General features: G+C 37.5%; 1 protein-coding gene across 3 annotated transcripts in view; it reads left to right on the top strand.

The window, feature by feature from the left end:
• The window catches only part of SMAD2 (SMAD family member 2), a 105011-nt gene that overhangs the window by 54455 nt on the left and 27825 nt on the right, over window positions 1–22731 (top strand). For 2 of the 3 annotated variants that reach the window (XM_014586242.2, XM_006144437.3), the window contains exons 3-6: window positions 12819–12908; window positions 13953–14146; window positions 15479–15613; window positions 19019–19093. In XM_014586242.2, the coding sequence (XP_014441728.1) occupies window positions 12819–12908; window positions 13953–14146; window positions 15479–15613; window positions 19019–19093 (494 nt within the window). The remainder of the gene's footprint in view (window positions 1–12818; window positions 12909–13952; window positions 14147–15478; window positions 15614–19018; window positions 19094–22731) is intronic. The other variant, XM_006144438.3, reaches the window with a different exon arrangement.

The raw sequence follows: 22731 nt of genomic DNA, 5'->3' as shown, positions 1-22731 counted from the left end.
GTGTGGGGTTGTTGTTTTTTTTTTTTTTTTTTTTTAAGACAAGGTCTGTGTCACAGTTCTCCTGCCTCTGCCTCCCTAGTAGTGGGACTAAGGTACACTTCTCTTAATCTACCTTCTAGGGTGCGCTGGGAGTCAAACCCTGGTCTCCCATGTGGCCTTAGCCTTTTGGGCCTTGATTATTTTTATTCAGGAATATCTGAAATTTTCAAGAGATAGTTATTAGCGTTTGCAAATATGGCAACTTAAAAAATGTTATTTGTGACTGCTCTTTAGATTCTAGAGAATCATATTGCAAATGAAGCAAAATATGGGGAAAACAGATTCTGATACAAATATGAGACTTCCAAAACTTCATGGAAAAATTGAATTAAATGCACAATTACTTTTGTGCAAAAAATTTTTGAGATCCACACATGGTTTTTAAAATAATAAACATTTTTTATGAACCTTTTAAAGACCCCCTCATTCGTAAAAAGTCTGTTCTTAATTGTGAATTAAGAATGTTTAATCAGAACAATCACATTGTTTTCAGTAACATAAGTAAATGACATTTAAACATATATATAATTAAATATTTTAATTGTTTTGCATCTTTCAATTATATATGCATTTCTTTAAAAATGGAAAAGTCTGAAACTACTGATTTAAACCAACATTCTGCAGATGCCTGTCATGAAGAACTTAGGCTTTTAAGCCAGCCAGAAATAGTCATCAGTCCTGGCTCTTCTATATGTTATCTCTGCGACCTTTTGAGTTATTTAAGTGCTCAGATGTTTCTCCCCTTATTTGGAATATATTGGCAATACTAATCCATGTTGTAGGCCCAATATGAATATGTATAGTTCTTTGAATAGTGCCACGTACATAGGAAAGACTTAAAGTAAGTATGGGCAACTTTGGGGTAAATTTTGTATAGTCAGTGAAAAGCTTTGTAACTGTTCACATCTATCTTTTGTTGATTTGCTTTGTTAAGGACAGATTGTTCTTAAAGCTCCTTTGTTGGTGGAGGTAGGAGTTTTCTTGTTCTTCATTCCCCATCTTTCAGCTGTACATGAAGATCTTCAAAAAGTTCACAGACACTTAACTACGACAGAAATGACGCATAGATTTCCAAAAAATGTTTTCTAATAAACTCCTGCTGACTTGGTATAACTTGTCTGAATAGGCTCTAGTTTGAGGCACTAAGAAGGGTAAGACATCAGTTTGAAAAGAGCCCTTATTAGAACAACATGAATTCTGCTAAAATTGAAGCAAGAGCAAACATCTACTTTATGGTGAAGCTTGGGTAGAGGAATGGTAAAATCACTGATGCTTTACAGAAAGGTTATGGGGACAGTGCCCCAAAGAAATCAGTTTATAAATGGAAGATTTGTTTTAAGATGAATTGATGATGACACCTGCAGCAGCAGATCATTCATATTAATCCATGAGGAAAACGTTAATGTGTTTGTGTCTTCATTGAAGAGGACCAACAATTAACAGCAGAAACCATAGCCAACATAACATCTTAGTCGGTGTACCTTGCACAATTCGGACCACACAATTAAAATTGAGCAAACTTTCTGCTTGATGGGTGCCTAGACCAACTACAAAGAGCAGAGCTTTCAGTGGAAATTTTCAGTTGAGATGAAGATCCTGAAGCATTTCTTCAAAGAACTAACAAGAGATGACATGTGGCTTTACCAGGGTGACCTGGAAGACAAAGCAAAATCAAAACAGTAGTTGCCAGAGGTGGAGGTATCCAGTCAAAGCAAAAGCACACTGGGGCAGGGACAGAGGTCACGGCAGTAGTTTTGAAGATCATCAAGGCATGGCTTCCTGGAGGGTCAAAGAATGATAATGATTGCTTATTACTAGAGTGTCTTGAGAAAGTTAGCCAAAGCTTTGGCAAAAATACTCTCACACAGGCTAGCTTCCCCAGAGAGTTCTCCCCAGCAGCAGTGCGTCTCCCCATTCCTTTCATCAAACAAAGGCAGTTTTGCAAAAGTTTTGATGGAAAATCATTAGGTATCCACCTCACAGTCCTGATTTAGCTCCTTCGGACTTCTTTTATAATTTTAAAAAAGTTTTTTAAAATGGCATCTATTTTCCTTTCATTGATAGTGCAAAAAAAGATTGTATTGATATAAGTTCCAGGACCCTCAGTTCTTTTACGTGATAGCATAAATGACACTTTAAAAGCGTCTCAAAGTTAATGGAGCTTATGTTGAGCAAGTTTATATTTTTAAATTGTTATCATTTAATTCCATCTCTCCATGAACTTTTTTTTTTTTTTTGGTGAGGAGTTTTTTTTTTTGCTATAGGGCACGTGTGCTCGCCAGACAGACAGAGAGAGACAGAGAGACAGAAAGTGAGAAATCGCCCCCCAGGGGGGATGGCCACGCTGCAATCCCTTCTCCTCCTGGGATCTTGGGCATGCATGCACACGCACCTGGTGTGAGTTTTAAGCCACCGGGTCCAGGACGTGAACCGCGGTCGACTGCATGGGAGTCCAGCGACGTAGCCACTACGCTAACTGCTGGTCCCTCTCGATGAACTTTTAAAAGTTCCCTTGGATTGTGATTTTGAATAAAACAGAATATGCAGTTATGGAGACCTTTTTTTTTTTTTTTTTAGAAAGAGATTTTTGCCATAGGGCGTGTGCACTTCCCAGAGAGAAAGTGAGACCCCCTTCCCCCCAGGGGTATGGTCGTTCCACAATCTCTTCTCCATTCTTGTCTTGGAATTTTGGGCACGTGTGCATATGCACCTTGTTTGAATTTTAGGCTGCCAGGTCCGGAACTTGAACTGCATTTAACTACTTGTGAGTCCAGCAATATAACCATTGTGCCATCTGCTGGTCCCAAGATTTATCTCATTACAGTGATCAGCTTTTGATTCTTGAGCTATTCCAAATAAAAACTTTTAGTCTTTCCAGTCATGTTTAAAAGTGAAAGGACCTTTCTCTTGTAAGTAGGTATACTTCTGGATATTATTCACAAATTATTCCCTACAAGTTTATATTACACGAGTATAGATGCCTAATCAAAAGCTGGAGCTTCCGTTTCTTTTGTTGATACCATCTGCTGATTTTATTCAGTATTCAGTATGCTTTAATGTTTTTAGAATGGCAACCTAGATTCTTCCTCATTTTGATTTGTAAGAAACATTCTCTTTAGGCAAGAAGGTCACAAAAAGAAATAAATGACCCTGGCGGCTGTGTCATTGCTGTAGGAAAATCATGTAAATATGGCCGTCACAGTAAAACTAGTTCATAGATTTATCAGATGCTGTGTTAGGAGCCTTCCTTTACCCAGAGTTGGTGTTTTTTTGAACTTAGTTATCATTGCTTTTTCTTTTATCTGTCTGTAACAACTTTGTTGATAAATCTTCATATCCATAGTGCAAAAAGTACATTAAAACAAACAGAAAATATCTATGGATGGTTGAACCAAAGTGTAAAAATGTTGGGCCTCCCCGCTCTTTTTTTAGGTAAAAACTTTTTTTTTTTGGAGAGGTTTTCACTATAGGGCGCGTGCACTCGTCAGACAGACAGAGAGACATAGAGACAGAAAGTGAGAAATCACCCCGCAGGGGGAATGGTCACGTCACAATCCCCTCTCCTCCATTCTCCTCTCGGGATCTTGGGCACGACACGCGCCCGGCGTGAGTTTTAAGCCACCGGGTCCGGGACGCGAACCGCGGTCGACTACGTGGGAGTCCAGCAACATAGCCATTACGCCAACTGCTGGTTCCCTTTTTAGGTAAAATTTAATATGATGCAATGTAGCCATCATGCGTTCAATTAGATTTGGAAAAATAATGCTTATATCAGTGTTTCAAGATTTTATACTATTTTGCTCATTCAGAAGATCCTTTCATGGTCTTTCTCAGTGGTTCTTCTGGAGGCAACCAGTATTTGGATTTTCTTTACTTTTGATTTGTTTTACTCCTTGTAGAACTTCATGTAAAAAGAGTCAGTATTTAGGTTTTTGTGTTCTGCTTCTCTTAATCAGCAAAATATTTCTGAGGGCCTGCCCTGTGGCCTAGTGGTTAAGGGAGCCATATTCCATGTTACCATTTGCATTTGAATTCTGGCTCTGGTGACTTGAAAAACATGTCAGCACTTGCATTTGAATTCTGGCTCTGGTGACTTGATCAACATGTCAGCCCCTGTGCAGGTGTGTCTAAAATCTTTACAAATTGTAGAAATGGAGAACGGATTGTGGCACAACCACAACCATAAGAGGATCTTGTCTCATCTGTTTCTTCCTGATAAGCACAGGCATCCTCTGGCAGTTGAAATAGAGCGTGGTGGTTAAGGCACTTCATTCCCACATGGACAGAGTCCTGGACCTGGCAGCTTGAAAAACACACTGGGCTTGTGTGCCAGCATGCCCCGGATCCCCAGAGGAGAATGGAGGAGAACGACGTACAGTGTGACCATCCCTCCAGGGGGATGATTTTTCACTTTCCCTCTCTCTGGCAAGCACACATGCCCTGTAGCAAAAACCTAAAATATATATATACACATCTGTGTATATATATAAGGTTGTCAGAAAAATCATGATGCATTTTTTGCATAGAAAATATGTCATGACTTTTCACACACGCACATATACACACAACTTATTTCTCAAACTCAAGGGGTAAATGGGGCACAGGGTAAAATGCAACCCCATTGCAGTGCTGACACAGGAAGATTGCTAGTTTGTTCAGAAACATACCTGAGTATACCCCGCGTACATGGGCCCATCACGTAGGTCCATTCTGGCTGAAGCTGGGCGTGGATGGCAGTGTCAGGACCCTTTTGGGGATTCTTTCTCTCTCACTCATGGAATAAACATTTGTTTGCATTTCCAGATACATCTTGAATCAGCTTGTCATTTGCTACAAAAAATTTTGTCGAAATCTTAACTGAAAAAGTTGAAACAAATAGACCATAATCATTAGGAAATTAGGGAACATAGACAATATTGACATCTATCTATGAGTATAGCATATTCTGTTTACATAGGTAGGTTTATTAATAAAAATACCCAGCGACAAAGTTGTTAGTTGATTAGGTACTGGTCTTACATACCTTGTTTGTTACACTTTTTTTCTAAGTATTACGTGTTTTGACATTTATAAATAGAATTTTAGGCTGACCTGTAGTACAATGATTTAAACACTGTGTATTGGAAGTCAGCTCACACATGGCTGACCACAGTTCAAATCCTGGCCCTGGCAGTTTGATATAAATACTGGGCACATGTGTGTTTGCCCCAAATCCCAATGGGGTGGAGAAGTGAAAGAGAAGAGATTGCAGTGGACTATGCCCCATTGTGGGTGCTTTCTCTCTCCCTCCCTCTCTCTGTGTTTGTCTTTCTCTCATGTCAGTAAAAACAATAATAATGTAAAATAAAGGAAATTGAATTTTTTTTTTTTTTAGGTTTTTGCTGTAGGGCGTGTGCTCATGAGAGAACATGCGCATGCAAGAAATCATCTCTGGAGAGATGACTACACTGCAGTCTCCTTTCTCCATTCTCCTTTTGGGATTTTGGGCATGCATGCACATGTGTCTGGTGTGATTTTTTTTTCAGTCCTCTGGGTGCAAGACTCAGATCCCAGTCAGTGACATGGAATCCATTGCCTTACCCATTGCACCACCTGCTGGCCTTAGAATTTAACATTTTTAATTGTCACATTCCTTATTGCTAGTATAATACAGATACAGCGAATTTTTTATTTAAATTTTTAATTTATTTTTAAAAAATCATTATAGGACACATGTGTTAACCAGAGACAGACAGAGAGAAAGTGAGAAAGCAAGCTGACAGTTCTGGGAATCAAACCATGGTCTGCCATGTGGGATTCCAACGCTTTTAACCACCATATCTCCTGCCGTCCTTATAGCCTATGAAGTTGGTAAATTTACTAATGAGTGCTGGAAGTTGCTTGTTAGATTCCTTAGGATTTTCTTTGTAAACAGTTGTAATCAGTTTCCAAAATGCAGTTTTATTTCTTCCAGTCCTTAAAATTTTTTTTTTTTTTTGAGAGGTTTTCGCTATAGGGTGCGTGTGCTCGCCAGACAGACAGAGAGAGACATAGAGACAGAAAGCGAGAAATCACCCCCCAGAGGGGATGGTCACGCCGCAATCCCTTCTCCTCCATTCTCTTCTCGGGATCTTGGGGCACGCACGCACACATGCCTGGCGTGAGTTTTAAGCCACCGGGTCCAGGACGCGAACCACGGTCGACTACGGGAGAGTCCAGCAACATAGCCATTACGCTAACTGCTGGTTCCCCGTGTCCTTAAATTTTTGTCTTTACTTATCCTACCCTGCTCTCTTATTTTAATGGCTAGGATCTCCAGTATGTTGATTACAAAATTGTATTGTTTCCAAGTTAAATCATTAACTTGGAATGTTTGTTAATAATGTAAACATTTAAGCTATAAATTTTCCTTTAGGAATTATTTTAGTTTCATTCCCCGGCCTCCCCCTCTCCCCAAATTCTTGTATATTGTGGAGTCTTGGTCATTTCATTTAAAATTATTTTTGCGAATTTTAGAATTTTTTCATGAGAGAAAGATAAGCACTCCCAGCAAGGTCTCATCACACCCTGATTTCTCTTGGGCATACTTGTGGGTGTGTCTAATGTGTTGAGGTTGATGGATCGGGGATCCAAATACAGAGCTTTCCCCACATGGTGCCTGTATTATACACTGTCATACTGCCACCTGTGGTTGGGGCACTTTAAATTATTTACTGGGCGTAATGGCTATGTTGCTGGACTCTCATGTAATTGACCGCGGTACGAGTCCCAGACCCGGTGGCTTACACTCACGCTGGGCATGTGTGTGTGCGTGCCTAAGATCCCGAGAGGAGAATGGAGGAGAAGGGATTGCAGCGTGGCCATCCTCCCCCCGGGGGGGGGGTGATTTCTCGCTTTCTGTCTCTCTTTGTCTTTCTGGCGAGCGCATGAGCCCATAGCAAAAACCTGTCCAAAAAAAAATATTTTCTAGTTTATTCTGTGGTTTCTTCTTTCTTTCACATTTAGAAGTGTGCTGTTTATTCCAAATATTTGAGACTTTTGTAAGTATCTTCTGTTACTGATTTCTAGTTTAATTTTTTTTTTTGAGAGGTTTTTGCTATAGGGCGCGTGCGCTCGCCAGACAGACAGAGAGAGACAGAGAGATAGAAAGCAGGAAATCACCCCCCAGGGGGGATGGCCACGCCGCAATCCCTTCTCCATTCTCCTCTCGGGATCTTGGGCACGTATGCACACGCGCCCGGCGTGAATTTAAGCCACCGGGTCCGGGACTCGAACTGTGGTCGCCTACGTGGGAGTCATAGCCATTACACTAACTGCTGGTCCCATCTAGTTTAATTTTCTTGTCATCACAGAATATAATTGTTTAAATTTCAAAATTTAAAAATCATTGACTTTTTTATGGTCCCAGAATGTGGTCTTTTTTTTTTTTTTAATTGGCTTATGTACCATTGAAGAGAATTCTATAAATGTCAATTAGATCAAGTTGGTTCATAATATGGTGCCGCTCTTCTTTGAGGTAAAAGATCTGTGTGTATGGGGAGTGGAGTCACCCCAGATAATTGCTGAGATTACTCTGATCGTGGATTTGTTTTCTTAAATGTGTCAGTTTTTGCTTCTTGTATTCTGAAACTGGTTTTAGATGTGTACAGTATTGGTTATGTCATCTGATGATTTGACCTTCTTAAGAAATGTCTTTATATCTCTTCTAACATTTTTCGCCTTAAAGTCTTATTATTTCTAATATCGCAATGTTATAGGGTCATCTGCTTCATTATACTTAATGTTTGTGTGAAGAACTGGTTCCGTTCTTTTATTTATGAGTTTGTTTATGTCAAAAGTACTTTTTTTTTTTGGAGAGGTTTTTTGCTATAGGGCACATGCGCTCGCCAGACAGAGAGAGACATAGAGACAGAAAGCAAGAAATCACCCCCAGGGGAGATGGTCACTCCACAATCCCTTCTCCTACATTCTCCTCTCAGGATCTTGGGCACGTAGGCACACGCGCCCGGCATGAGTTCTAAGCCACTGGGTCTGGGATGTGAACCGCGGTCGACTACGTGGGAGTCCAGTGACATAGCCATTACGCTAACTGCTGGTTCTCAAAAGTACATTTTTTGATGTACATTTGCACCTAATATTTATTCTAACAAGTCTCTGCCTTTTATTGAATATGTGGTATGTTTACATTTAATGTTGTTATTACCATGACTAGATTTAAGTCTGTCATTTTACTATTTGTTTTCTGTTACCACCTGTTTTTCCTTTCCTTTTTTCAAGTTAGTTACTTTTTTTTTTGGTTATTTTCCAGATTATAATATGTATTCTTAGCTTTGTAATAGTGTAGTTGCTTTTAATACCTCCTGTTTGTGTTATACTGTTGTCATATAAATGACATCTACATGGTTTTTGAGTTACATTTTTTGGTATAATCTGTCATCTCTCAAAGAAAATTTTTGAAAAGAATATCACCTTTTATATTTACCTGTATATTTTGCAATCTTTTTTTCCAGCAGTTTTTTTAGTTTCCTTCTCTCATTTATCTTCATCCTAAGGAACATTCCTTTAGCATTTCTTTTCTGCAAACTCTACCAGAAACAAATTCTCTGTTTTTGTTTTTTCCAACATGTTTTTTGTTTTGGCTTGTTTTGCAAAAGATAGTTTTACTGGTTATAAAGTTTTAGATTTTTTTTTTCTTCAGTCTTTCAATATTTTGAAGAAGTTCCATTTGTCTTTTGGCTCCCATTGTTTCTGATGAGAAATTGTTACTCACTGTGTGTTTATGCCTCTACATATAATGGATCCACTCTGCCTGCTGTCAAAGATAAAGCAGATACTAGTCAAAAGCAGTAAAGTCAGAATTTATTTGGTAACTACATTACATTATGCATACTTACATGTGTAAGTATGTTTTCTTTGTGTTTAAACCCTGTGGGGTGCCAGCAGCTAGTATGGTGGTTAAGGTGCTGGACTCCCATATGGACGACTGCGGTTCAAATCCTGGACCTGACAGCTTGAAAATCACAGTGGGTGCGTGTGTGTGTGCACATGTCCAAAATCCCAAGAGGAGAATAGAGGAGAAGGGATTGTGGTGTCGTTGTCCCCTCTAGGGGGGTGGCTTCTCACTCTTCCTCCCAGTATCTGTCTCTTACCACCAAATGCAAGTGCCTTATCGCAGAACCTAAAAAAAAACTCCTTATTGGTCATTGAGCTTCTTTGATGTATAAGATTAAGGTTTTTGTTTTGCTCTTTTACTAAACTGAAAAAGTTTTATTATTTTTTTTCTGGTCAGTATTTTAAGTATTTTTTTCTGGTATATTCTTGGTTTTTCTCTCTTTTCGTTTTTCTGGTATGTTCTTGGTTTTTCTCTTTTCAGAACTGTACACGGTACTGAAAATATTCATTTTGTTACTCAGTCTTTTGTAATTTTGGTTCTTTGGATTTGATATTTTCTGTTGATCTGTCTTCAAATTTATTGACTTGCCTGTCTTCATTAACTGTGGTTTAATTTTTTATTTCTGATTTTATAGTTTCCAGTTCTAGAATTTCCATCTGATTCACTTTTATAGTTTCTATTACTCAGCTGAGATTTCCTATCTTTTCATTAAGTCCATGAATATAGTCATAATATTTACTTTAAAATCATTGTCTACTAGTTCACCTTGGTGCCTGTTTCTATTGACATGTTTATTTTGACCTGGGTTAATTTTTATGGTTTAGTAATATTTGGTCATATAGTGTACCTGTGAGATGAAACATTGTAGAGACTTTTCTTCCTCTGAAGAGTGGCTTTTTGCTTTTTTTTCCCCCCTTCCTGCTAGCACACAGTTTTGGATGGCCTCAAAATCCAAAATGTTTGCCTCTGATGTAAGTAGTAGCTGAAATCTCCGTTCTTTTATCCTCCCATGCTCTGGTTTTCAGCACACCTCCATAGTCTCCCTGCATACATAATTGAGGACTCAGTCAAAGTATTTAGGCATATTTTGGTGTGTCCCCCCCCTCCCCCCTTATGACTCTTCTTCACAGGATGACTCCCTTCTTTTTCTGATTTCTGACAACCCCAAAGCTAGCTGCTGAGTCTGAGTCAGTAAAACTGCATTTTCCTGCTTAAATTCTGGACGCCCTGCCTAGCCTGAATGGAGAGTACCTTTGGGTGGTCAGGTTGAGAAGCGCAGTTCTCCTCCAGTCCAGTCTCTTCCGTAGGGTGCCATCCTTTCCGTTTTCAGTCCCTCTCCACCGTTTTCAAATGGCTGTTACATTTTGCATTGTTACAGTGACCTGACTGAAAGTTAGAGTCTGAGTCTACCTTGCCATTACTGGAAGCAGAATCTCTGGGTTTTTTGTTTGTTTGTTTGTTTTTTGTGATTACACACTTTTCAGTGATTGAGAATTCGCAACATGTTTTAGAATCTGGCAGGCCATTATTGCTTCTTTGTCAAAATTTTCCTGGTCATATTTATTTATTTTGGCATGATATATCTGAAATAATCTTAACTGTATCTTTAATTTAATTTTATTGAGATTATATCAAACATACAAATTTAGTAGAATTGACATCTCTGTGACATTAGCTTCCTGTCTAGCCATGTGCTTATTTTTCTTTTTGTTCAGTGGACTTTTGTATTCTTTAGTTACACTTAAAATGTTTTTGGTTTTGCTGTTGTTATTATATTTATTTTTTATGTTTTGCTGTAGGGCACATGCACTTGTGTGTGGGGGGGGCGAGAGAAACAAAAATGATCTCTTAGAGGGGATGGCTACACTGCAGTCCCATCTCCACTCTCCTCTCAGGATGGGATGGCTACACTGCAGTCCCATCTCCACTCAAGATTCCCTGGGATGATTTTTAAGCCACTAGGTCTGGGACTCAAACCACACTGTTGGCTATAGGAGGGTCCAATATACCACCCCTATAGACCTCTCTACTACAACTGATCCTCTTTATATTCTTTTGACATATTTGTGATTACTTTATTCTAGATGCTTTGTATAATTTATTACAAATTACATTCCTTTAAAAATTTTTCTCTTAAATCAGGGTTTTTATATCACTAGAAGGAAGCAAATTTATTATTTTTAAATAAACCTCCCAATTTTTTGAGGGAAGTATTAAAATAATGGAGCTAAGGCTTAAGTGCTGGTAGTTGGAAAATGACAGACTTTAGAATTGGGTTCTAGGTCTGTGTCTAGATTGATTGCATGTTCTTAACACCTATTGTTTATTCTTGTCTGATTCCTTCAAGGCATAAGTAAAGCACAACTTAAGCTCTTCATGGTCTATTTTACCTCCTGGTCCTCTTGTCAGTTCCAAGGGAATGTGAGTGAAATGTTCTTTCTAGTATCATACAAGCAGGATAGCCTTTTGATACATACTTTTGTTATTCTCTTTGAATTATTTTCAAAGAAAGAAAAATCAGTCCTGTGCTATTCCTTTCTTAAACTCAGATTCACACGATTCTAGAATTTAAAAGTAATCCTTTTGTGATTTTAACTATATCAATAAGTTTCTTGTACATGCAGATAAATATCTCTTCAAAAGGAACCATTTATGTCATGGATTTTTTATCTTTGGGGAAAAAAGGAAAGGTCTAATTTATCCTCCAGTTTCTTAGCTTTTTCTGACTATTGTTGATGGTCGCGTTTTGCAGCCTAAAAAAGCAAGAGCATCTGTAAAAATGTCTCAAGGAGATGCTGGAAAATTTCTGAACATGTTTATTTGTTTCGTTGGATTGATTTAAGTTGTCAAGTTATTGTAGCCCCTAAAAGCCAGACACGACATTTTCGTGCAGCCCGGTGGCTTTGCGGGGGGATCTATGGCACTGAACTCCATCCAGCACATCAGGTGATGCTGTTGCCTGGCCACGGGAAGTCAGCATTTTCCACCATTGCCCTTTGAAATGTTGAGCCGGTTCACTCACCAGCAGTGTGTAAATTTGGAATTGACTCAGTTGTGTGTGATTTATTTTCAAAAGTTGTTTTGACATGTTCCTTCCTCCAAAAATTTGATGATTTTGTAATATGTGAGAAATGGAATTGAGTTTCAGATCTACCTTTAGACTAATTTCAAAAGTACAATGTAGGTCCTGAGGGAGGTTGGCAGTTAGAAAGTTCCATTACAAAACTTTCTCGAAAGCTCTTCTTTCCTTCTCCTGCAGAGCAGAAATTACTTTTGAAATGCAAAGTAATGGTCAGGAAAATAGGGAGAATTATCTCTGAACTATGTTCTAGAAAGGAATGTGGAAAAAAATGTTAGTGTCGTTGTGTGCTAGAGTGACTTCAACATCTTCTTGGTCCCTGGTCCTTTATAGTGAGAAGAAAGCAATGATAATTTTCAGTATAAGTATTGCAATCAGATAACTTGAAAATATTAACTGGATATGTGTCTGGATATTTTTCCTGTATTAAGAATGCCAATTGACATTTGTTTTTAGAGAATTTTTTTTTAACTGGATTACAAAATGAAGTACCGTTAGTACAGCTAACAGCATAGGTATTAATTAGATCTGTTGTTTTGAGTAGAGGAAGTTGGAAAGGGCATTATGATTTCATTAAGCTAGAGAGCGTTGGTGTTCACATTTTAAAAACATAATCATAACTTATCTGGAGTCACATGTTCATTTTACTGGCTTCCTTCATATAGAAAATATAGTAACCAGCACTTAAATGCCTGTGAAAAAGCGAAACAGTGTATATTTTCTGGGTGAAGGAAGTATTCTGTACATTCTCCATGTTTACATCATGGTATTTTGAATAACCATGCTTCCATGTTCACATCAATTTTTTGTTTTTCAATTTATGCACAGCACTTGCTCTGAAATTTGGGGACTGAGTACACCAAATACGATAGATCAGTGGGATACAACAGGCCTTTACAGCTTCTCTGAACAAACCAGGTGAATATTCTGCCCTCTATGGAATCCAGAGATCTTGTGGGAGGGGGGTGTTTTGGAAGACCTATATGGGGTTGCTTAGTATAATTCTGTGTAGGATTGTTTCCTTAGCATAAAATAAGGCATAGCATTTAAAATGTCTGCTTGCCAGTATTAAAAATATATGAATGTTTCAGTCAATGTTTTGATCAATGTAATTCTAGTTTTGAATCTTCTTTAAATTACTGCATCCCCTAAAGAATAAAACTTTGGTAATTTTGTACTCATTTGAGTTTGAGATTAGACTGTAATCTGTTGTTGGCCTAATTTTTAAGTAGATACATGATCAGTTTTTGCTAAATTTCTCGTTATCATCTGAATCTCATCTTTATACTAAAAAAAAAATACATATTTACTGAACCCCTCATATCACAACTAATAGTAGGCTAACTCATTTTTATGTTATCTTTTTAAAAATCACCTCATTCTTATTTTTTAGTATCTCAGTATTTGTCCATTTCATCGCATCATACTCATCACCATCTGCATTTCTGTGTGAACTCTATAAATATGCCTCAGTTCTCGAAACAGCCACAACTGGGTAATGAGTTGCATTAGTCGAGTAAATGACTATCCCATCATTGTTGGTATTTACCATTCTTCACACTAGTTCCTTTTTTTGAATATTCAGTCACCTACAGAATTAACGCCCTTAGAAGTATCTCCAAATAAGACGTAGATTTACTAATGATAGAAGCTTGACTAAAAGTTTTTCAAGTATAACTGTATGATAGTCTTTTGAAAAAACGCAGTTTTCCCCCAGCGGTTAAATTTCTTTGGAGTTTGAGTCATTTATGTAGCCATAGTTATAAGAAACATCTGCTAGTGCTGCTGCTTACGTTTTATCTGCTCCATTAAAGAGCACATTTTTCTTCCTGAGTCTCACTAAAACTAACTAAATGGCTGTCATTCCTTTCTGTATGCTCTTACTGTACTAAGTTAGCCCATTTGAACACTCCTATCCCTTGTTAAAGTTCCCTGCTTTCTTTTCCCTTTGCTTCCCAACAGGTCTCTCGATGGTCGTCTTCAGGTATCTCATCGGAAAGGGCTGCCCCATGTTATCTATTGCCGACTATGGCGCTGGCCTGATCTCCACAGTCATCATGAGCTCAAGGCGATTGAGAACTGCGAATATGCTTTTAATCTTAAAAAGGATGAAGTATGTGTAAACCCTTACCACTATCAGAGAGTTGAGACCCCAGGTAGGAAAATTGCAGGATTTTTTTCTGGTTTTAAATTAAATGCTTCATTTTTTTGTTTGTTTGTTTGTTTTTAGATTTTTGCCATAGGCGGCCTATACACTCAGAGAGACAGAGGAGGAGAGTGAGAAATCATCCACTAGTGGGGATGGTCACACCATCTTTCTTCTTTCTTCTCTTGAGATTTTGGACACACATGTTTATGTGTCCAGTGTGATTTTCAAGCTGCCAGGTCCAGAACTTGAACCTCGGTTGGCCATGTGGAAACCCAGTGACTCAACCACAGTACCCGCTGCTGGTCCCAGTACTTCAACTTTTACGTATATTAAAGCATTTTTGTGATCCAGGGAAATTTTAGTGTAAAATTCTTATAAATTGCCTTTAATTTAATTTAATATACTATTACTGGTAACTAAAAATGCTTTTTTTTTTAAGCTCCAGCCTGTGGTGTGGTGGTTAAAAGTGGCTGAATCTCACATGGTTGGCTGTGTGGTTTGAGTCCCAAACCCTGTGGCTTGAGAGACATGCAGACACATGCATGTGTGCCTAAAATACCAAAAGGCGGGAGAAATGGAGGAGAAGGAATTGTGGCGTGACCTTGCCCCATGGAAAGTGCCACTTTCCCTCTCTCTCTCTCTCCAGTAAGCGCACATTCCCTTTGGCAAATTTTTTTTTGTTTTCGTTAAACTGCTTTTTATAAAAAGCGTTTTATCAAAATGTATCTTGGTGGGGAAAATACATGTTTTCTGGACTAGCATGCTGTTTGATATCAAAGTACCTATCTAGGAAATTTTATAGATTAGCAATCTGCTTAGAGGGAAGTCGATACTTCTTTGCCCCTCTCTACTGTAGTACCTGTTTGCCTGTATTTTGGTCTTTAGTGTTTTTCAAGTACTTCAGTGACTTCATTTGCTTATAAGCAGTTTAGTCAAGCTTGTAGTAAGATTTATTTATTTATTTACTTATTTTGTTTAGTCAGCCGTGCACTTGAAACCTTTTTTTAAAAAACATAGTTATATGTTTTTAGAAAATTCCCTAACTATAATTTTATAAATCTAGACAAATCTCTCCTCACTTTTTCCAATAAGGACTTAAGAAATTTAGGGTAGTATATTAGCAGAGTCACATTGTCTCTAAAAGTCCAGGATAAATTAGGTCTTGGAATTTTGATGGTGGATTACATGCTAAATTAAATCCATAATCAGATTTGCCAATTTCTCAATAACAAGTATACTCCTAAATAAGTTGACCCTGACTTAAAAATAAAGCTGCTGCTTCCTTTTGGTGAAAATTTTTACTCTTTGCCATTAACTTGGATTTCTTTTACTTTTTCAGTTTTGCCTCCAGTGTTAGTGCCTCGGCACACAGAGATCCTAACAGAGCTTCCGCCTCTGGATGACTACACCCACTCCATTCCAGAAAACACTAACTTCCCGGCAGGAATTGAGCCACAAAGTAATTACATCCCAGGTATTTTTGCTTTCTGAATCTCTTAAAAATCTGAATACATCCAAATTTTGTTCATAAGCATTCAAGTATTAGTAAATAGTGATTTTTCCTTTAAAAAATGCATCTGGATTTGGAATAGAAGAATCTGATTTATTGGGTAATAATTTTGTGAAATGTATAGTCCTTAGTACATTAAACATTTTTGTTTGGAGAAAAGTTTTACTTTATATTTCATTTTCTTTTGCAGTGACTTTAATCAGAGTACTGTGAGAAGCAGAAAAGAAAAGATCTTAGTAAGTTTGTCTTAGTTGTTGAAGCTGAGAGAGATGCAGAATGTTAGCAAAATAAATGGTATAGGAAAAAACTATTCCTAAAGTAAATATAACTAAAAATCAATCAAGTCATCACTTTTTCTTAGGTAACTTGATAATATTTAAGAGAAACATAATATAGGAGATACATTTTAGTCTATAGATGTAGCAATACTATTACACTGAAAGTCAGAAAAGCTCTATTTTTAGCTGTGTTTCAACTGGACCTCAGTAACTCTTGATGAAAATAAATGAATTCAACTAGGTAGTTGTCAAATAATTGTGCTTTCTTATAAGATGTGATCCAGTAATATTCCAAGACGTGGCACCTGCCCTTTTAGTTTTTCTTTTCTTTTTTTTTTTTAAGAGGACAGTTCATATATTGTTACTTTTCTTATCTATTTCTCTTTTTATTGTTTGAAGGTTTTTTCCCTTAGCAGAAACTAAAGGTATGATATCAGAATGAGGATTACGCTGTAGCCTAGATTTTTAGTAGCTCAACTTTTTGTCTTCTTTTCTAATGTTCTTCTATTCTACTCTTTATTTTTAGTTTAATGCACCTATAAATATAAAGAACTCAAAAGTTTCAAGTTCATTAAAAATAGATTTCTTTAATGTATTCCCATCATGGAAATAATGTTTGCTCATTGAAAACAATTTTTAATATATAAAAAATGAAGTGTATTTTTAAGCAGCTAGTTTTACAAGGGAAAGTGGTTTCTGATTGCTTTAATGTGCATTTCTTGTTGGTTACAAGGAGAGAGGGTGAGATGCAGCATGATGGACTAGGATGAGGTTTTTCCCTATAAATGGGCTTGTCCAAGGTAGAAGAACTTGGTCTTCTGTCCTAACCTTGGCTGGGAGTGGAATTTGTGTATATGTGTGTGGTGTGCAGAGGGGAGGCAGAGTAAGTCTTTGACAGGGAATCACTGTTACTCGGCAGTGCAGGAAACTTAGACATAAGCATGCAGTCTTGGAAGACCCGTACTCAATGATATACTTTGGAAGGGTGCTAATCATGAAAATGTTTAGTGACTTTGACTTGTGAGGACGTTTGGGCTCATTTTTCCTTTCTTCTTTTTATCACTTTCATCATTTAGACTTAGGTATTTTTCAGAATAGACAGGAGTGGGTTATATCTGTTAGCTTTTCTGGGTGGTGGGCTCTACCCATTTCCAAGTGACAGTGAAACAAAAGTTCGCTCCTCATTCTACCTGCAAAGAAATGTTAGTGTTTTCTTTTAGATTAATAGAACAGATAGCTTTATTATTTCATAGACTTATAATAATGGAGAAAGGTAAAGCAGTAGAATAAGATTGAGTATTTTTAAAGTTCAGTATCTCATATTTAGATCTTTGAAACATCGGTGCTTAAACTGGAAAACCTTAACTCTAATTTTATTAGCTTTAATCATGACAATAGTAGATAATGACTTACATTCTTATTTTTGTGTTCATTCTCATGTTGAGTATATGAAGATATTTTATTCTTAGAATTTATTAGAACTGTTGCAATACTGACACTTAAAAGTTTAATGCTTAAGATAAAGTTTACAGTTTGCTTATAGAATAGAGACTGTTTAAAGGTTAATGAAGGATACTTTTAACTCCATCTTCCCTCTCCTTTTGATAATTACAAAGTTCTTTTTAGGTATGAGGCTACATTATTTTGTATTGCTTAAAACTGCTCATCAAGGGACCAGCAGTTAGCGTAATGGCTATGTCGCTGGACTCCCATGTAGTCGGCTGCGGTTCGTGTCCCGGACCCGGTGGCTTAAACTCACGCTGGGCGAGTGTGTGTGTGTACCCCAGATCCTGAGAGGAGAATGGAGGAGAAGGAATTGTGGCGTGGCCATCCCTTCTGGGGGGTGATTTATCGCTTTCTATCTCTCTGTCTCTCTCTCTGTCTGGCGAGCGCACGTGTCCTATAGCAAAAAAACAAAAAACAAAAAAACAAAAAAAAACCTCTCAAACTGTTCATCAAGGACCAGCAGATGTTGTAATGGTTGTATCTCTGGACTCCCATGTAGTTGACTGCAGTTTGAGTCCTGGACCTAGCAGCTTAAAAGTCACATTGGGCATGTGCGTGCGTGCCCAAAATCCTGAGAGGAAACTGGAGGAGAAGGGATTGCCACATGGCCACCCCACCTGTGTGTGTGTGTGTGTGTGTGTGTGTGTGTGTGTGTGTGCGCGCCAACATGCCCAAAATCCTGAGAGGAGACTGGAGAAGGAACTGCCACATGGCCACCCCACCTGGGGGCTGATTTCTTACTTTCTGTTTCTGTCTCTCCCGCAAGCGCATGCACCCTATAGCAAAAAAAGATCTCTGTATTTAAAAACAAAACAAAATGTTCATCAATGTAAATGTTAAAATGGTAAATCTCTTTTTACTTATTTTGATGACTTGAGATTATAGTTGGTGAAATCGTGCAAACATTTTTATTTTACATGAAGCTTATTTAGCTATTTGGAAACCTGATCATAAGCAGTTTTGTTCAAAAATGTGTTGGAAATGACATATTAGAGTCTTATTAATTTTTAGGGAATACTTTATGCAGTAGTTCAATTCATTTGCATTGAACTTTCTGCTGCAAACACTTAGATTAGAAATTCCTGAAGAAATGTACTTTTCAGGTGTAATTCAAACTAGACCAGTCCTGAACCATATTAACCATATTTTACTCTCTATAGAACTTCAAGTCAGGTGTAACCCTGTACTTTTTTTATTATCTGAAATGATGTGTGTTCTTAGTGTTTCCTGAGTACCCATCCACAATGTCCATTAGTTTAAAAATATATATATTGTGGGTACTAACCTATAATTTTAAGCTTACTGATTTGGAACTGAAACATCTTATTTTTAAAATTGTATTTTTGACTTTTGTCCCAGAATGTATACAATATGGGAGTGAACCAGATACATACATAAATAGATTTTATGGATTCACCTGCAAGATTTGGATCAGAACTTAAATAATAAGCTCCTTGTATCTAATATTAATTTCCAGAATAATGTCATTTAACACTCTTATTTTTTATTCATTAGTTATCTTTGACAGCTGAGAGAAAAGTAGTAAGGTTACGTTGATTACTTGATCTGTTCTAAACTTTTGTAGAAACGCCACCTCCTGGCTATATCAGTGAAGATGGAGAAACAAGTGATCAGCAGCTGAACCAAAGTATGGACACAGGTAAGAAGTGTCTCTCAGAATTCCTCAGTAATTAGATACATAGTTTTTTGCATTGTTTGAAACTCACTGGAGAAATTCCTCTTAAATTTAGAGAAGTTGAAAATATATCAAACACAGACTCTTCCAACTCCATTTAGCTGTATCTGACCACTGAAGAGGCTGTGTTTGTCACTGAGAAATTAACATATGCTACTCTTATTAAGAGTACATAAAAATGTTAGAGCACCCATGTGTCTATTTCTTTTTAAGTATTTTATACTTCTGTTTCGTTAACACTGTGAGTAAATACCTCTTTGTAATTAGTTCAGTAACAGATTTTCGGAGTAATTTGGAGTGAAAGATGTGGAGATCAGCTTTTCATTGATCCTTTAATAATAAGTTGTGAATTATAGTAGGTTGTTTACATAAGTACCTCGTACCTAACTTAGTTTGATTGATCTCTGATATTTAGCTTTCAACTCCGAACAATGACAAAGAAGAATTTTTAATATATATATTTTACACATCAAAAGTTTAAACCAGTTGTTATGTGATAAAATGTATAATCCAGCATCACTAATAGGTTACCAGTGAAATTGCTTTGAAGTTGTTGTAATTGTCCAGTTTGATTCACACTGCACCCTGTCTCTGTTTTAAGGATTAGACAGCCTAATGACACAACTTGACAAAACACACCATTGGCCTTTCTGTATGTCCTATACTAACACATTCTGCAGTTATGCTCTAAGTTGCTTTTAAATGGGTTAATATTGTCAGGGAGAGGGGCTTTGACTATAATTCTGTTTAAGTCCTTTCATCTTTTACTCCCAGGTAATTACGACTGTTAGGCTTAGCAAATAACTAAGAAAGATGGGTGATCTGATGATCATTGGAAATAATGTTATACATCTTACTGCAAATGATATTTAACTTTCCAAAAATGACTTAACACACTTGATATCAAAGAACTTCATTCTTGAAGCAGTACTGTAATTTTTGCTCTCTGATGGATGGACTGCTAGTATTGTGGCCTTTAAAAGTGAATGGCATGAAAAGACAGGGAACAGTATAAACCACAGTGGGCTATGCTTCACACCCACTAGATGGCTATGTTCAAAAAAGGAGGATAACAGTAGTGTTGGGGAGGATGTGGCAAATTGGAGGCCTCATGTGTTGCTCGTAGTGATGTGAAATGATTCAGCCACTTTAGACGTTTACTCTTCTCAGAAAGTTAAAGTAAACATGTGGCTCAGCAGTTTTATCTTCCAAATGTACCAAAGAAAACTGAAGACATAACCACACAAAAATTGTACATGGGGACCAGCAGTTGGCTATGTCACTTTCTCTCTTCCTCCCTCTCTCTCTCTCTCTCTCTCTCTCTCGCGCGCGCGCACGCCCCCCCACACACACACACACACACGCTTCTGGGTCCAGGTTTCAAACTGCGCTGTCAGCTATGTGGGGTCCAGCTGCCCTAAAGTCAGTGCCATCTCCTGGCCCACATTATCTATTTTTTGATGGTTTTTAAACAATTACTTATGTCTTATTTCTTGGTCACATAGAAATTTAAAGTTTTTTTGGTTATTGATTAGTAATTCATGTGTTTTTCCTGTTGTACCTTCTTAAAGAACACTGATTTCCTTGAAAATTCCCGATGATATTCTGATTGGAATTATGATGGATTTTTAGGTGAATTTGGTTAGAATTAAGATCTAAGCTGACTTTTCTATCAAGGATCACTGTCTTTGTATTTTTAAATATTCTTTTATGGCTAACATTGAAACATCACTTTCTCTCTTCCTCCCTCTCTCTCTCTCTCTCTCTCTCTCTCTCTCGGGCGAGCGCACACGCCCTACAGCAAAAATCTCTCCAAAAACAAAATCTGTACATGAATGTTCATTCAAGCATTATTCATAATGTTCCAAAAGTGGAAATAACACAAATATTCATCAACTGATGGATAGATAAGTAAAAGGACATATATAGATTATTGAGTAATATTCAACATTCCTGTGAAGAAATGAGTTAATAAATTATTTGATAATACTTTCAGTATTCCTGTGCAGGAATGATAGTACAATATAAGCTCTATAGTATGATGATCCTTGGAAATACTATGTGTGGTAAGTGAAAGATGGCAGATACCAAAGGCCTCGGGGATTCTATTAATAACTAGTGCCCAAGTATCTATTTTACATTATAACTGAAACACGGGAGAAGCAGTTAAGGACACTCAATGGTTTTATGAAAAATGAGTCAAAATAGAAAGGGGAATAAATAAGCTGAAGCAGTTAAAATCAGTTCAGTGTTGGGACTGACTTTAAACCTAACATAGTGTTTCTAATTCTTTTTCAGTGGGGCAGTGTTATTGGCTTTTAGAATGATATATTTAAAATGACTTCCTGTAACGACAGCATGAGTATCTGATTGATGAGATGCTAAAAATTGAAATAACTCTTGGTTTCTTACCCACCATCAGTTCTCCTCTCTGTGCCCTCACAAGAAAGAACATTTCTTTCAATTGATTTGGGGACCCAGTTTAGAAAAACTGACCTCCTCTCTAATTCTGGCTCATATTTTCCATGGGGGAAGGACATGATTTAATCTCTTTCTTACCCTGCCAGAATCGAATGAGTAAAAAATGTTGAAAGGCAACCATAGAAATGATAACAAAGAACTGTATGTATCAGCACCTGTTACCTTTTTGCCTCCCCCTCTTTAAATTTTTCTGGTGGTCAAACTTTCCTTTGTCCTCAAAGTCTTAGAGATCACGCAGATACCACTAGTATTTTGTAATCAGTTCTTAAAAGGGACATATTTAAAATGACTTGATCCACAAAATGGATTGATTTTATAAATGTATTTGTTCAAACAGTATATAGAAGAATATTAGCTGTATCCTAAAACGTGGATTCCATAACTCACAAATTCAGTTTCATATGTTCTAAGTGTACTGTGCTTGGTCCAGGATATATATAATGGAGCCTTGAGAGGCTACATATGTCACTGGGTTGAATTGAGTTTCCCAACAGTTACATCGAAGTCTTAACTTCCAGTACCTCAGAATGTGACCTTGTTTTGTAATAGGGTCTTTGTGGATGTCATTATTTAAGTTAAGAGAAGGTATACCGTAGTAGTACAGGGCCCTAATGCTAAAACTGAAGTCTTTCTGAAAAGAGAATTAGGGCAGCCCCATAGCACAGCGGTTAAGTGCTGTGGGAACCAGATCCCATGTAGTCAACCACAGTTTGAATCTCAGTCCTAACACCCTATAAAACATGCCTGGCATATGTGCCTGCATCCCCAAATCCTGATAGAAGGGAGAAATGAAGGAAAATAATGCACATGACTGTGCCCCATTGTTGGTGATTTCTTGCTTACTCGCTCTCTATGACAAATGCCAGCACCCTCTGACAGTTCAGAAGAAGAAAAGATACACACAAGGAAGAATGCCGTGTGAAGATAGAGGTAGAGATGGGAGTTAACACTGCAAGCCAGGCCATGAAAGCCAGAAATCAGAAGCTTGAAGATGAAACAGATTCTCTCATAGCACTTCTGAGAGAGCCTAGCTCTGCTGACACCTTGATTTCAGGCTTAGCCGACAGAGCTATGAGAGAATAAATTTCTCAAGTGTTAAAATACTTCAGAAAAAAAGGGAA

This window comes from Tupaia chinensis, unplaced genomic scaffold (assembly GCF_000334495.1).
Source record: "Tupaia chinensis unplaced genomic scaffold, TupChi_1.0 Scaffold000119_2, whole genome shotgun sequence".
NCBI classification, from domain to species: Eukaryota; Metazoa; Chordata; class Mammalia; order Scandentia; family Tupaiidae; genus Tupaia; species Tupaia belangeri.
The sequence above is the reverse complement of the archived record's forward strand: the minus strand, read 5'-3'. Positions and strand labels throughout refer to the sequence as shown.